Below are 15,522 nucleotides of genomic sequence, written 5' to 3' on the forward strand. Positions count from 1 at the left end.
GGGCGTCGTAGTTCGTGTTTCTGATTCAGGGAGGTTTTGCGGCTTCGCGTCGGGAGTCAACAAGGAGCTTGGGCCACTTGGCCATGCTTAGTAGTTCGGAGTATAACGACCTCGAGAACTGAGCTCACAGTAATTATGGGCACTCGAGTTGACCTTTTTATTATGAAATTGGTTTACAAGTCAATTTTATGATCAAGAGTAATTCAGTAATTGAATTTGCTATCAAACGCCCAAACGAATTCCGTCATGAATCATGAAACCACAACGCCATGCGTAAGAAAAAGACAATATCGCAATTCAGGCCACGGAAAATCGATTGAAGCAATACCTAATCAAGGAACCCCAGCTCATCAGCCATGCAGTCCACAAATCCGTCCTTTCTTCCATAACGTGAATCGTAAGCCTCGGCTTTTTGAAGCTCAGCACGCTGAACGGTCAATACTCCAAGTTCCCTGGCCCATTATTAGTAAATGGAACAAAAGTATACAAAGTTGTGACTTACTGAACAGAGCTGCAAATCACATATTTGTACTTCTGCAGAATTTGACCAAGCTGCTCCTGGTGATTATCCGCGAGATCAGGGTTGGGAACAACGATTAAAGGCGTGCCCAAACGTAGGGCTGAAAGAACAGACCCAGTGCCTATCGTAATGTCAGTGACCGGTCATACATTCGAACAACAAAGCAACGATATCTTCAAACGACATCCGTGTAAAACGACTGACATACCGGCATGACTGATGATGAGACCCCGGTCTTGAGGACCTCGTTCAGTTGTCATCAATAGCTCTTGGTCAATGCTGGGCTTGGAGTCGAAGCCTCCGACGGTGAGACCATAGTCTGATTGATTGCCAATAGCAAATGAATGGAACGCTTCACTGCCATGTTTTCCGTATTGAATAAGAAGATGGGTGTAATGGCGCTGGGCCAAAGTCTCCAGGAACTGTGGAGACAGTACCTGCTCAACGAGCTTCTCGAATGGAGCCGTAGCCCCCACAGTAACAAAGCACAGCTTCATGGAGACGACTCCTAAAGATCCAAGGGGTCTTAACCTAACAGTAAACAAAACATGTCTGGAGAGAAAGTGTAGTTCGTTTACATATCGCAACGTCAATATGAGGACGGCGTCACGTGATCGTTTACGAGCTAACCCGATTTGGCTAGTGCATCCTGCGCCGCCGAACCTCGCAAAAAACATCACAGGTCGACAACTCTTAATCCACTGTATCCCCGCAACAATGGCTTCAATCCGGTCAATGGCTCAGCCTGCCCGACTCATGGTGCGAAGGGGCCTCATTGCCCCTTCAATTTCCCCCATCCGACACTTTTCGGTTTCGCCATTCAGGCGCGCCCAGGAAGACCCTGTGCCACCTCCTCCGCCGAAAGACCTCACACTGGACGAGTTGCCACCAGTGCCGGAATATTCGCCCAGTACGATGCCCAAAGAGCTTCAATCCATGTACGACTTGATGTCGCCCGAGGAGCGTACGGAATTCGATGCGGAGAACGCTCGCATGGCCGCCGAGTTCAATGACCCTGCGAAGCGATCGGCAGCTTTTGCGCTGATTGAGAAGGAATTGCAGCAACTCGAAAAGCGCGACGACATGCGCTTCGAGGATATTCACCCCCGAAGGGCTGGGTTCTGGGCTGAGGATGATCCCGATGAATTCGCCCAGGTCGAAGATGGTGACGAGGAAGTCAACGATGATGAAATTACATCGATGGCATACACAGAGCTAGAGTTGCACCGCGAGATGCGAGAGTATGCACGCATTACGGCATGGGATATGCCCATGTTGAGCAGTAAGTTACATTTTCTTGGACAGCCCTGTCTTTCCGCCCTCTAATGTTGAATACAGAGCTCGCCAAGCCCTTCTCCCTGCCTCCTTCCAACCACATCCTCCGATTCCGCTACACCACCTACATGGGCGAACAGCACCCAGCCGAGCCTAAGGTTGTCATGGAACTCGCCTCCCAAGATTTGACTCCCAAGTACCTCACCGAAGCTCAGCGCCAAACATTCCTCAAGCTGGCCGGCACGCGGTACAACCCGCAGACTGACATCGTCCGCATGTCCAGTGAGAAGTACGTTTCGCGCGCCCAGAACAAGCGCTACCTAGCCGATCTGGTCAACTCCCTGATCAAGGAGGCCAAGGAAGGTGACGCCTTCACTGATATTCCCCTCGACCTCCGTCACCACAAGCCCAAGGTCCGTCTCCAGTTCCCGGAGTCATGGAAAATGAATGATGCCCGTCGGGAGCAACTCGCCGCTCGCCGCAGGGATCGTCTTGCTGCCGAGAAGACCCGTGAGGCCCTCGTTGATGGTAACAGCATCGTCTCCGATGCTATCAAGGTCTTGCCTTCGCTTAACCCCGCACTCACCGCTAAGGCCACGGAAGATCGGGAACGCGTCGCCGTCAAGGTTGGTGCCGGTGCCCGCAAGAAGGTGGTGGGTCGTCGATAGGAGAACCACACTGTAGACTGTATATTGGGTGTGTTTGAAAAGCTGTTGGCAGACATTTGCGAGGCGCGGGCGCATATTTCGGATCTTTGGCATCCATTATTTATTCAAATGTACTATAGTCATTTTATTCCATGCATTGGCGACTCGCTGTATTACCCATCCATTGTAGCTGATCTATGTTGAGAATGACGGCTTCAGGCCGCCTCTTGAAAGGCGTACAGGATGTGTTTGCTCCAGCGCTATGATCCACAATTCAATGACATCAACCAAAAGGCAAGAAACGGACGACTACAGCCTGTAAGAGACATGCAGCTAATGCATTTCAGATCTGGTCAAACCTCAGGTGGAAGAAGCAGTGGGAAAGTGAGGAGGCTGTTCAGCCCACTGGATTGGCCGAAAAAGAGGGTATTATGGCTATATGAATGCCTCTCGAGGTCGAGATCCTCGATCTTAATTTAAGATGCGGTCGATGCGTATTGCGCTTCGGCACTTCTTGATTAAAATCAAGGAATCAGAAACTGACCGAAGCCCCTACAGAGAGGGCTGTTAAACCCTCAAACTCGTTTTGCTCCAATGTGAAACGTACGGGGATCTGCGCGCAAACGGCTTCTTAACTACGTGGCCAAGTTTATGCACCAAACCGGCCTCCTTGCTTAGTTCTAACACGCTGAGCTAGAATCCGACGACGAAACAGAAGACTAAGAGGCTAGGGAGCAGAGTCCTGAAGACGCTGGACACTCACCACTACTTACGAGAACGGTCAAGGGTAGAGAGACCCTCGATTCGTTCTTCGAATCCACGGTGCCGAATTGGACAAAATTACTTCAGCTATGAACAATTAGAATAGCAATTGAGGCCGATGTGAGGATAGAGAACGGATTCTATTGATAACGATGTAGGATTTGTAGGGGAGAGGTGGATGATATAGAAGTGGGAGGTTAGAAAGATAGACGGTGTATATATCGTTGCAAAAGTCTCCCTACACTACCACTTTAGCCAACTTAAAGGCCGGTTTTTTTGTGTTTTGGGTTATGGGATTTGTATCCATGTCGAGCTAGTACCTAGTCTCTCGCTGAGGACCAGCCCATTTCTGTACTGTTATTAACTTTATCAGGCGTACGGCAAGTTCTTGCTTTAATTGGATAAGCAACTGCATGGCCATTGCAACACTAGTTAGGATGCAACAGGTTAATTGAACTTTGATTGATTGATTCAGTAGGAAGAAAGGCATATGAACTAGAGATTATAACTAGAGATTATGGATACATCCATGGCGATGGAAGCCTAGTTGTGGCTTTCAATGCAGGCAACGATGCTCTTCCTGGAATTGGCCACGCCTACCATCTATTATTCGTCATGGATCCTTATAAGGTAGATATCATATCGTTTAATATTCCCGAATGACTGCTACCTCATTCTTACAACGGCGCAAAACACCTCTACAAGCCAGGCGAGAAAATTAATAATAGATAAAAATTTATCATTTGGTTTCTGCACGAAGACCGGGGCATTTCACCTCCTTACCCACGGCCAGTTCCATCACCTCCGTGCAACCATTGATACAGAAAGCGACAGATTTGTCGCTGAAACACTTGCAGACTTGGGGTATCATCGCCCAGTACAATAACGCAAGAAAAAAAACAGAAAACAAAAAAACACATGCCACTAGAGCACTCGCAGACTTGGGGGTATTACCACCCAGTACAAAAACAAACAACAGAAACATATCCTTGCTAACACAGGGTTGGGTACATGGCAGCCCAACAAAAAAGAAACTAAAAATATGAAGAAAAGAAAAACACAACCCTAGAAACATGACACCGTTGTTCACCTATCCCGATAGATAGTCACATCATGGTTGATCGATGCCAACCATGTCTCACTCGATAAAGGAATACATGTGTCAAAAGAACACCCATTTTAAAAATAGTATGACTTTGATATGTACCCATTATCGTGGACAATAAAGTCGCTTCACATGACGAAGTAGTAGTGAAGTCATTGCCCATGTGAATGCAGTGATGGTATCATTTAGTTCGGGCGTGGGACGTTGGAGAAGACAGTGGGAAACCCACGGATAGCGGTGACATTTCGCTGGTGTTGGTAGCCGTCAGAATCAGGGGTGGCAGCCTGGACGGGGGCGGGATGGTTGGCGGACTGAACGACAGGAACAGGAGAGCCAGTCTGAGACTCAGTGGCTCGCACAGCGTGTGGGCTGACAGGGGTACCAACAGGGCCCCAGGCGTCGCGGATGTTATCACCCTCCAGGGGGTCACTTTCAGACAGAATCTCACTCAAAGGGGACTTGGAGGTTGAGCGAGCTGCGATGTTGCTCTGAGAAGAAGCTTCAGTATCAGCAGTGAAGTCTTCATTGTCATCCATGTCGGCAAGAACAGAGTATGTGCCAAAGTGGCTGAACAGGTCCGTGGGAAGTCTAACTCCACCATCGATGGAGGAGTCGTTTGCCTTGTGGCGTTGGTGAGCAAGACGAGACTTAGACTTCAGATGAGTCTTGTCAACGGTGTTGGCTGCACCGAAAAATCCGTGTTCAAAAGGACCTTTGGCCATAGCCCGGTTATCAGCAGCTGTAGATGTGAACGCGCCAGAGCTACCAGTGTTCACAAGGTCGGCACTGTTGTTGGAAGCAGTGCGTGTGACCGACTGCGTAGTGGTAATCGCGGGAGCCATTGGGCTTCCCATAGCCTGGCGCTGGGGAAAGGCAGCGGACCCAGCGAAACCCTCTTGGGTTGGACGACCGTACACCGACGGGCTGCGTACGGGTCCACTCTCGGTGGAAGCCAAGTTCTTTTCCTTGGCAGTGCGGTCCTTCCAACCCAAGTTGCCGCGTGGGCCGCGGGAGCCGACAGTGCTCGAGGCGACGGTGGGCTGAGCCACGGTGGCAGTGTCATGGGCGGATGCCCCGATGGCATAAGGAGCTGCCGCAATGCGCTGTTGGCCGCGCTGGTTATTCTTCGGGACGGGCAGTCCCAGGTGCTCAAGCCACCAGTTTGGGTAAGTGCGGAGCCCAATCCGGTGGAGGATCTCCATGTCCTCAGGCATCTCATGCTTGTACAAGCAGCCTAAGATATAAAGAGTCAGTCTCGAATTTGAGATACCATGTGTGCGAGTTGATATACCTTGCTGGGAGTAGTCACACTCTCCGTGGCGTACCCAGTAAGAGCAGTACACCTTCTTCCTGATTGGGTGCTAATTGAGAGATGTCAGCAATTTGAGCGCTCACTCGCAGATCAGAGTTTGAACATACATTGACTTTACCCGATGTTCGATTCTTAGGCAGGAAGGCAGGGGCCGATGCCATCAGAACGTGTGGGACCATGGCGTTAGTGGGAGCGGGGGCCTGGTCAGCCAGAGCAAGACCCTTGTAGAGGACTTCCTGAACCGACTTGCGCAAGTCGGCTGAAACAGTCTCATCGTTGACGATGCGACCCAGAGTCGCAGTCAACTCAGCAAGGTCTTCTGGAGTCTTGACGAAAGGGAGTCCAGCTACGGTCCCATCAATGATCCATGGTTCAGCTCGACGAGGAGCTACACCACAGCTGATCATGCCTTGGGTGTCACTTGCCTGCAGGGTGCGAGGAACGCCACGGATAGACAGATGAGTAGGGAGCTCATCTGCTGGAATCATCAACGCCGCAGTTCCGTCCCCGCGGGTGACGAAGTGCTGGGCGAGTGCAGTGAGAGGCATCATGATGAAGTAGATAAAAAGTAGCTAACAAAAAATGCAAGGAAAACGAAGCAAAACAACGCCCTTCGCGTGAAGTGCGAGTTACGAAAGGAGACAGACGATGAAAGAGAGAGGGATGGAGAAGAAGGAAAGAAAGAGAGATTGTAGACGAGAAGAGGATATTTATGTCAAAACAATTTGGTGAGAGATTATAGAAGGCAGCAACACGATGATGGACCGCAATTTAAGTTTAGTTGACATTTTCTAAATTACCCAAAAAGCCGACATAGCCGGCGAATGTATATCGCAATTGACATGCGCGACGGAGACGGTCAATATAAGGTGAGGCTGCTTCTCCAGATTCCAACAATACCAGGGTTGATGAGCTTAATCTCCGAAGGTTTCGGATTAATTCGCCACCGCGCAAATAAAGTTCACATTTTTGAACCTTGATATACCAGCAGGCTTTCTCATTGGCCCATGGATTCCTGACTGCAGTTCTCGAGTTCACATTTTGGAAACCTTAATCTCAACCCAAGCTGCTTAATTCCCCCCGGACTTCCGATTAACCCCGGATTTGCCGGGGCAGTGATATGAGCGATTTAATTCCGCCAATGAGATCTTGCTCGCAGGGCCGACCCCGGTCAGTGCTGGGATATATGTGTGCGTTATCCCCATTGTATTTTGGTCTTCCTTTGTATCAGATTGGTCTTGAGCTGATATGAGCACTATTCATTTCCCGGCAAAGCAACCGAGTATAACGAGAAAGATGGAACCGAGATGCTTCCAAGCAGCAACATTGACCTGGATATGCCGGTAGTATCTCTAGGGCTTAGATAGAAAGTCGAGATCTTTTATGCCTTTGAAAGTCCGCTGAAGTAGCATACATTCCTGTTTTGCTGACTAGTTCCACAAAAGACAGGTTTGAATATCTATTCCTGCTTCCAACAGGAAGAAAACCATCTCAAATATTCTAAATTGGCAGACAAAAGACATACCCAGGTTCCGCAGACTGCGAAGTTGAGTAGTTTCAATTGTGTGTTGTGCGCGGATAGGAACCAACACGGCTGTGAGATTCACACTGACAGATGGAAAGAAGAAAAAGGAAAGGCATGCCAACTGTCTGATTTCACCCCGACTTTTACAGCTGGTCAAAGACCCTTCGACGATGAGGGAGAGATCGGGATCACATGGAGGATTGGAAGGGAAGATTATGCATCTGCCTGCGCTCTTTGTACATGGATGCCTATGACACCAGACTTGTATGTTTTGGGTCGTGAGATTTTCATTCATGTCGAGCTAGTAACTAGTCTCTCTTTGACGCACAGTCAACTGGCGACCTGCCGCACGTTTTGAGCTAGATTTGATTTCGCAGGTAGCACAGTTACATAAATACCTAGCTCGGCACATCTGCATATTCCAACAGAGGCTACAAGCAGCCAATTTGGTGCCCAGCTGCCGCCGGAAGATAATAGATGCCATACCATACCATACCAAAGCAACCATTCTGCCGAAACCCCAGAATTCTCTCCTTATATACATCCAAACTCATACCAAACACACATTGACTGGTAAGAAGACACAAAGAGGTTACAAAATCCATTTCATACTACTCTTTCCCACTGTTATTGACGCACTGGAAACAGTGAGGTCGTAGCCCAATATCACGTGATCTGCCTTGACCTAATTTCCGTGCTCTCAGAAGCCAACAATCGCACAACGTAGGAAACAAGGCACTTTGACCCCATTTAAATCCCACAGAAGAAGAGAAATAGGCATCATGATCATCCTGAGATATAATTTGAGAGCTTCAAGCTAGCTGGCTAGTATGAACTCCATCCTTGTCTCGGACGTGCCGACTTGGCAGAGGGGTTCCACAATGTGGCCCACGATACGGCTCAAGAGATGACCAGTCTCTCTGATAGCGAGGCTGCTATCCAGGCAGTCCAAAACCCACAGCGGCCATCGGGCCAGTACTTCCTCAGTCACAATTATGATCACGTACGGGCTCTTCGGTCCGGCCCACAAAGACCAACTAACATCACCCTCTGCTGGATCCCTGCTCATGTCGGTGTGCCGGGCCACGAAGCTGCTGATAGCAGTGCAAAGTGCGCGGCTCTCAACATGCGGGAGGTGCGATCAGTGAGGGTTGCAGCCCCGGAACGGATCGACCGACCATCCGGCTCGCCACAGCCGCCATGCGTACGGTTCCAGCGCGTATTCAGGAGCGGTGGGAGAAATAGTGGGTAAGCGAGAGGACTGCTCAACCGACTACGACACGCTTGTGACCGACCCGTAGGCCACCCGCTACGTAGCCAAGTTTATATATTAGACCGGGCTCCTTACTGGGCTATTGGTCAAATTTGCCCAACAACAAACTTTGACAGTACAAGAACTGACTTATCAGGTGGACCTGGAATATTGAACTGGGCATTTGAACATTTCATTACTCGAAAACAATGGGGTATCTTGAATAGGGCATATCTGCCCCGAACGCTGCACCTCCACCCCCACTAGGGCATTCAATTTGTTCGCTGATCCCTTCACCCGGTCCAATTTCCAACGAATCGACACCGGTTGAGATAGAGCTTCATAACCGAAGTGAACACAGAACCCTCCCAGAAAGACAAACCAAAAAAAAAAAAAAAAACGAGCCTTACCATTCAATTGTTGAAGGTAGTACCCTGGTCGGTTAGGTCAATAACCTGTGACCCGACCTCTGGACGAGGAACGGTAGGATTGATCGTTGACCGAGGGCTTGGAAGCCCAGCAGCTTGAGTCTTGCTCATCTTCGCTTTGATACGATTCTTTTGCGCGTTGGAGTTTATAATCCCAGCGAGGTAATTTCGAGCAAGACTGACAAGGCTCGGATCTTCGTTGCTGGCTTTCAATGCGGTCATCATTCGCTCGACCTGGATATTGGACTGCAGATGCGGGCACACCCGCCGGAACGAGAAGTGCGCCACCCCGCACAGTCCACAGTATTCAAAGCCTGCTCGGCGCAGTGGACAATATCCGGGGGCGTGGCTCTGCTTGCAGGCAACGCATAAGTGGTATGGACTCGATGCACCATCGGTAGCCATCGAAACGGGAGGTGATTCGACGCGGCAAAATTTGCGGGCTGGATGGTCAAATTTGTGAGCAAGATGTATTCAATAGGTAGACAAATGAGGCAAAGTTTGAAAGATATGCATAAAGGGAGAAGGAGGTTCTTACATGGCATCTTTGGAGCAACATCCAGATCGTTAGCGTCGGGAACCGAGTCCATGCCTACATCAGAGTCACTCTCGTTGTCGTGTGCCTGGAAATCAGTGTCTTCCTCGACGGTAGACTTGCGCATTTTGGAGGGTGGCGCAGGAGGAGGGCTGGAGCTTCCCCGGAAGTCTTCGTCCTCCCGACGATTGCTGTAACTGATTTTGGCACGTTTTCGTTTACCTCGACCGAGCCCCTCAGCTTGACGATTGATTTCCTCTTGAGCTTCACGCTCTCGCTCCTGAAGAATTTTTTCCCATGCTGTGGTATCCACAGGCAGATCTTCCGTCTCAACCACTTCATCTAAAGTTCCGCCGTCCTTTTGCCAGACACGAGCAAAACTGAATTGTGGCTGTTCCCTTGCATCGGAATTTGAATTTGCCTCATCAGCAATTTCTTCTGTCTGTTCAGCCTGGCTTCGGTCCAAAAGCTTGTCAATAGAGTCTGCGTCGTATTGAATGTCGGCAGAATTGTCATCACTAAACAAAGCTTGAGCACCGTGTTTCAAGATAGATTCTAGGTCTTCCTCTTCGTCATCAACGTCCATACGTTCGATGAGTACGTGGTCGAGGGCCATCTTGTTCTTGCCCTTTTGCATGATTTTCTCTTCCACAGTCGCACGCATCACCAAATGGAATACAAGAACCGTATTCTTCTGTCCAATTCGGTGGGCACGCGACAAAGCTTGCATGTCTTGCTTCGGGTTGAAATCAGGATCCATGATGATAACAGTATCTGCGGTGGCGAGGTTGATACCAACACCACCAGAACGCGTGGAGAGCAGGAAAGCAAAATAGGGGGAATAAGGTGCGTTGAAATCATCAATCTGCTTCTGCTTGTCTCTCGAGGCCATGCGTCCATCCAGACGACGGTATTTAAGCCCAAGGCCATTGAGAAAATCTTCAACGATGTCCAAGTTCCGCAAGAACTGACTGAAGAGGAGGACTCGATTTCCACGTTTCTGAAGCTGAGGAAGCATTATACTCAACAATTTAAGCTTGCCGGACGCTTCGACTAAATGTTTGTGGGTGTTTTCGGCATCATGGCTTTGTTCCTCAATATCTTCGTTATACACGAAGGGATGACAGAGGCACTTTCGCAACTGCATCAAGATGTTGTTCAGGTTCTGTCGGTCTTTCTTAGGAACTGGACCAGATTGTCTCTTGCAGATGGCTTTAATGAGTAGCGGATTCTTCTCAAGAATCGACTTGTAGAGCTTCTTCTGGACAACCGACGTGGAAATTGGAATGATGATCTGTACCATTGGAGGGAGGAAAGGCAAGACCTCTGCTTTGGTGCGACGCAGGAAACACGGTCGAATCATGCTATGTAGCTCCCTAATGGCCGCCTGGTCGAGGTTTTCTCCATATTGATCTTCTAGCTCTTCAGCATCTTTGCTGCTATCGAGGAATTGCAACAGATTGAATAATTCGCGAATGTTGTTCTGAAGGGGTGTTCCGGTAAGAAGAGCCTTGAAGGTGAACTTCATTCTGGAAAGGCGATCATAGAGTATGGTTTTATCGCTCTTGAGTCGTTGTCCTTCATCAACTACGAGACCGGCCCAATTGACCTTTCCAAGAACACGCTTTGCATCATCATCAATCATACTTTCGTATGATGCAATGACGATGTGGCAACACAGTTCCTTTTTATCGTTGAACATCTCAAAGTCCCGGGTGGTGTTCCGAGAAATTGCAGATCCGTACCAAGCGACAACTCGAACCTTGGGCGACCACGCCTTGATTTCGCGCCGCCAATTCGGGACCGTTGAATTGGGGACGACGACCAAAAATGGCCAGCATTCATGGTTTTCAATTAACGCCGCAAAGAAAGTCAAGACTTGGATGGTTTTTCCAAGTCCCATGTCATCAGCAAGAATGGCATTTGTCTGTCGAAGGAACATGTAGTAAAGCCAGTTCACACCATCCATTTGATACTCCATGAGTTCACCACCGACAACAAGCGCTGGCTGTGTTCGCAAAACGAGACTTTCTTCAAAGTTCTTGGAACGGGCAATCGAGAGTCGCTTCTTGAGCTCGTTTGGCTTTGGAGGACGAATCTCATCGCGGAGAGCCCAGTCAACGAGAGCAGCTTTGAAGTCTTCCAACTGTTCCGCATCAGTTGGGGGGATTTCCCAAACCGAATCTTCATAAGGCAACCCTTTGTACTTGACATATGCAGACTTGATCATTTTGGGATTTGTAGCATCTTCAGGGAGGCTGGCCTCACCCAAGTAATTCACTTCAAAAATGATGTCAACCCGTAAATTGTCTTCAGGAACAGCCTCTTCGGTGGTCCACCTGGGCTTGGTTGACCTGGCATTCCGGTAAAATGAGCTGAGCATTGTAGAAGGGGACAATTTCCAGACCCAGTCTCCGGGCATCCAAGTGACCCGGAAATAGGACTTGCTTTTCCACTTGACTAGGTATTCTTTATCAATCTCTGCGTTCATTTCGACCTGGTTGTTCTTGGAATTGGGGTCAATGGGCCGCCACGCGACCAAAGTACCAATCTCAGCAGGGGCATCAGAACAATGCTTGCATTTCCAGCCATCACTAGGAAATTGGTTTTGATTCTGCGCACCATCACCTGGAAGGTGGTCGAAATGGAACGCTCTCTCGCATGTGGTGCATCTGACCAAGATATTGTCAATGTTGTTCACACGGGACATATCGAGGGGGGTGATTGGATCGTTGCCACCATTGGCTTGCCGCAATTCTTGCTCTTCCTTAGGCGTACGCCGCTCCCGCAAAGGTTTTGACATGGGACCTGCCTTCCTGCAAACAGCACAGTGACCCAAGTGAGGATAGAGGTCATGTCGTTCTGTGACAGCTCCCACACAGTAGCGGCATTGAAGAACGAATACGCCCTCGTCCACCTTGGTCACCAAATGGGCCCTCATTGATCGAGGTCCGAGACAACTATGATGAAAGGTGGAGGTGCAACCCTGGCAGAACACCAATGGGCCTTTCTCGGAGTCATCATCATAACCATGGCAATGCTTGCAGGCTTCATTATGCCGAACTCTAAATTCTGCGTGTTCCGGAAGTGCATGGAAGGTTTCCTTCGCGCCGGAGTACTTTTGGGCCTTTGGTGTTTCTTCGAACTCTGAATAGTCGTCATTTTCGCCTCGTTCTTGTAAATTGCGCCGGGTGGACTTTCGCACTCGACTTGAGACCCGTGTTCCATTCGCGGAGACGATTGACTCTTCGGAAGAGTACCGGATAGAAGCTTTTTTCTTTGCGCGCCGTTTCAGCCTGTGGCGACGACTATCACTTGGTTCTCGATCTTCGTCATCACCGTCATCTGATATTTGATCTGATTCAAAGCCAGTCTCGGTAGAATATCTGTCCGCTTCGTCGTTATCGTCATCATCGCTGCGATAGTATGCCGCGAACGAGGCTTCTGTTGCCGCTCGCCGGGGCCTGTCACTTGCACTGGATCCGAAGCCCATCGACCAATCTATGCCAGAATCACGATCATCATCTGCTGCATCACCGCCAAAGTGACTCAAGGTGCGTGGTTCCTCCATTGAAAGAGGATCGGGTGATTCGCGCAATGCATGTCTGAATTCGCGCAACGTTTGTTGGAAGTCGCGCAATGCTTTAAAGCCATTGCTTTGACTCATGAGACGATCGAGGGTCATCTATGAGATTAAAGGTCAGTCAATGTAATTCAAGCAAGCATACTTGAAACAAACCGTCAGACGCTCGCCACTTTTCATCCGCACTGTGAGCCTTTGCTCGCTCAAACTTGTGTCAATTTCGAGAATGCGGTGCGCGATGAAGTGACCAGGCAAGTGCTCATACTGCTCGGGATGGTCAACTTTAGGGGGGACAATTTCAAAAGACATCTTTGTATTGTCGTTGGCTGAGCTTCCGGCGAGCTCTGCCGTGAGATCGGTCTGCTTGTCATTGAGAGCGATTGCGGGAGTAAGGGATGCGGAGTCGCCAAAAGGACCCAGCAATTCAGCAGTAGTCGCTTCGGGATCCGAAGAAGCGGATCTGTCGACAGAAGACATTGTGAAGTGTATGGCTCACAGAGCCTCAGAATGCTACAGGAGCCGCTGAGCGGCTCAAGCAAGACTGTAAGAGAGTAGATTGATGCATCAGTAACATACACGAAGAGCGAGCTGTGTGTCTTCAAGAACCTTGGAAAGAAGAGCGCGCCGCGCGACACGATAACGATAAGCGGACAAACGTTACACCGCACTTGATATCTCCGAAAAAGTTCACGAGTCTCAAGAAACAAACGAAGATGTTGTCCAGTATCGCGAGATTGGGATGGAAATCACCCTTGCGGACACTCAGTCCGTCTGTACGATATGTGTCTTTGAATTCGGCTATTGGAAGAGGAATCCGCCGGGAAGCAGGGTACTCAGATGAGAGGGATGGAAGAGAGAACGAAAGAAGAGGCCGCGATTCCCGATTCTCAAAAGATCAGTACGAGCCACGACAATATGGGAAACGACAATCAAGGGAATCAAATGATGCACACTCCAATCGCAGGCAAAATTTCCGGAAATCCAATGATTCCCCTTTCACACCAAGAGCACAATCTGAGCCGTTCCCCGATTCATCTAATCAAGGTCGACGATTTGTGCGCCAAGACAGGCCTGCTTACACTGAGTTCGATGAAGACAAGTTTATTCGAACTGGCAGTTTCCAAGCCCTACCTCGTGAACACCAGTCACAATTCCGCGAGCGCGAGCCCCGTCGTGACCGTGATACCTCATTCGGTGACCGCAAGCCTACATTCCGAGAACATGGAAACCCATTTCATGACCGCGAGCCAAGATTCCGCGAGCGCGAACCCCGCCGTGACCGTGATACCCCATTTGGTGAACGCAAGCCTAATTTCCGAGAACGTGAATACTCGGTTCGTGACCGTGAGCCAAGATTCGACCGGCGTCAAGATACAGACTTCGAAAGACTATCACGAGTCAAGCCCGAAGAACCCAAGGAGAAAGAATCCAAGTCGCGAGCGCACAAGGTGACTCGCGGTATGCCTGAACGAGTCAAGGAGAACGTCAAGGTTCCGGACACGATTCCCTATACTACACCAGCGTCCGAGTTCATCTATGGAACCAGTGCCGTGGAAGCAGCACTGCGTTGTAGCCGACGTCAACTGTACAAACTCTACATCTACCAAGCGGTAGAGGAAGAGCTGAGCGCAGGAAAGGTCACAATCCGCAAACTGGCACTATCCAAGAACGTTGAAGTCAAGATGGCATTTGCAGGATGGGATCGCCTCATGGACAAGATGAGCGCAGGACGACCCCACAATGGATGCATTCTAGAGGCATCACCCCTGCCCAAGCTGCCCGTGCGTGGTTTCCAGGCCGTCGACTCTATATCCGAAGAGAGCTTCCGAGTCGAGCTGGCACCCCAAACTCGGGAAGAAGCTGCGGTAAATGGCACCGATGATCGCGTCCCGATTCATCAACCTTCACCCCCGCATGAAGATCGGCGATACCCCGTTGCACTTCTGCTAGATGGAGTCGTCGATCCTGGTAATATGGGTGCTATCATACGCTCGTCATATTTCCTGGGGATCGATGCTATTGTCTTGGCGGGCCGAAACTCCGCGCCTTTGTCCCCTGTGACCATCAAGGCGTCTGCCGGTGCAGCCGAGAATATGCCCATTCTACACGTGAGAAACGAAGTCGATTTCATTCAACGGTCGCAGAAGAATGGCTGGAAATTCTACGCCGCTGATGCGCCCGGGCCCGGCTCTGTCTATCTGGATGGGGCCGATGGCAATCTGCCAATCATGACCTCCCCCAGCGTGGTGATGATGGGCAGTGAGGGGTCTGGATTAAGCTCGCATATCAAGTCGCATGCCGATGCGACAGTTAGCATTCCGGGGGCTCGTCATAGCCCTGTGCTTGGCGTTCAGTCCGACCCAGCCCGTATCGACAGTCTGAATGTGAGTGTTGCAGCGGCACTCCTGATGGAGAAGTTCCTACGAACTCCACTCGCAGTGGCGGAAACCCCAAAGAAAGAGAAGAAGGAGACTGTTAAGATGTGGTGATGTGGTGACCATTGTAATAATTATCCTGTACTATAAGTTAAAACTAGCATTTACACGAGATACCTCTACATTTGCATGGAGTCTGATTT

The 15,522-nt window shown here is 49.8% G+C and overlaps 5 protein-coding genes across 5 annotated transcripts; 2 read left to right on the forward strand and 3 right to left on the reverse strand.

Annotated features, from left to right (window-relative positions):
- Positions 1-328: 328 nt before the first annotated feature.
- alg13 (N-acetylglucosaminyldiphosphodolichol N-acetylglucosaminyltransferase catalytic subunit ALG13) lies at positions 329-1,017 on the reverse strand (the record flags this gene model as incomplete). The annotated part of the gene is made up of 3 exons (XM_057124471.1): positions 329-452; positions 503-641; positions 729-1,017. The coding sequence occupies 3 exons, from the start codon at positions 1,015-1,017 to the stop codon at positions 329-331; spliced, it is 552 nt and encodes a 183-aa protein (XP_056986630.1).
- A 220-nt stretch (positions 1,018-1,237) lies between these two features.
- Positions 1,238-2,463, forward strand: N7511_002047 (mitochondrial 37S ribosomal protein mS35; the record flags this gene model as incomplete). The annotated part of the gene is made up of 2 exons (XM_057124472.1): positions 1,238-1,802; positions 1,859-2,463. The coding sequence occupies 2 exons, from the start codon at positions 1,238-1,240 to the stop codon at positions 2,461-2,463; spliced, it is 1,170 nt and encodes a 389-aa protein (XP_056986631.1).
- Positions 2,464-4,494: 2,031 nt separating this feature from the next.
- Positions 4,495-6,172, reverse strand: N7511_002048 (uncharacterized protein; the record flags this gene model as incomplete). The annotated part of the gene is made up of 3 exons (XM_057124473.1): positions 4,495-5,543; positions 5,601-5,670; positions 5,729-6,172. The coding sequence occupies 3 exons, from the start codon at positions 6,170-6,172 to the stop codon at positions 4,495-4,497; spliced, it is 1,563 nt and encodes a 520-aa protein (XP_056986632.1).
- A 2,639-nt stretch (positions 6,173-8,811) lies between these two features.
- N7511_002049 (uncharacterized protein) lies at positions 8,812-13,421 on the reverse strand (the record flags this gene model as incomplete). Its single annotated transcript, XM_057124474.1, has 3 exons — positions 8,812-9,269; positions 9,365-13,046; positions 13,101-13,421. The coding sequence occupies 3 exons, from the start codon at positions 13,419-13,421 to the stop codon at positions 8,812-8,814; spliced, it is 4,461 nt and encodes a 1,486-aa protein (XP_056986633.1).
- Positions 13,422-13,657: 236 nt separating this feature from the next.
- Positions 13,658-15,433, forward strand: N7511_002050 (RNA methyltransferase, TrmH family; the record flags this gene model as incomplete). Its single annotated transcript, XM_057124475.1, has 1 exon — positions 13,658-15,433. The coding sequence occupies one exon, from the start codon at positions 13,658-13,660 to the stop codon at positions 15,431-15,433; it is 1,776 nt and encodes a 591-aa protein (XP_056986634.1).
- Between the last annotated feature and the right edge of the window lie 89 nt (positions 15,434-15,522).

The sequence above is a fragment of the Penicillium nucicola genome (genome assembly GCF_028828085.1).
Source record: "Penicillium nucicola strain IBT 29836 chromosome Unknown utg000002l, whole genome shotgun sequence".
In the NCBI taxonomy this organism is placed as follows: domain Eukaryota; kingdom Fungi; phylum Ascomycota; class Eurotiomycetes; order Eurotiales; family Aspergillaceae; genus Penicillium; species Penicillium nucicola.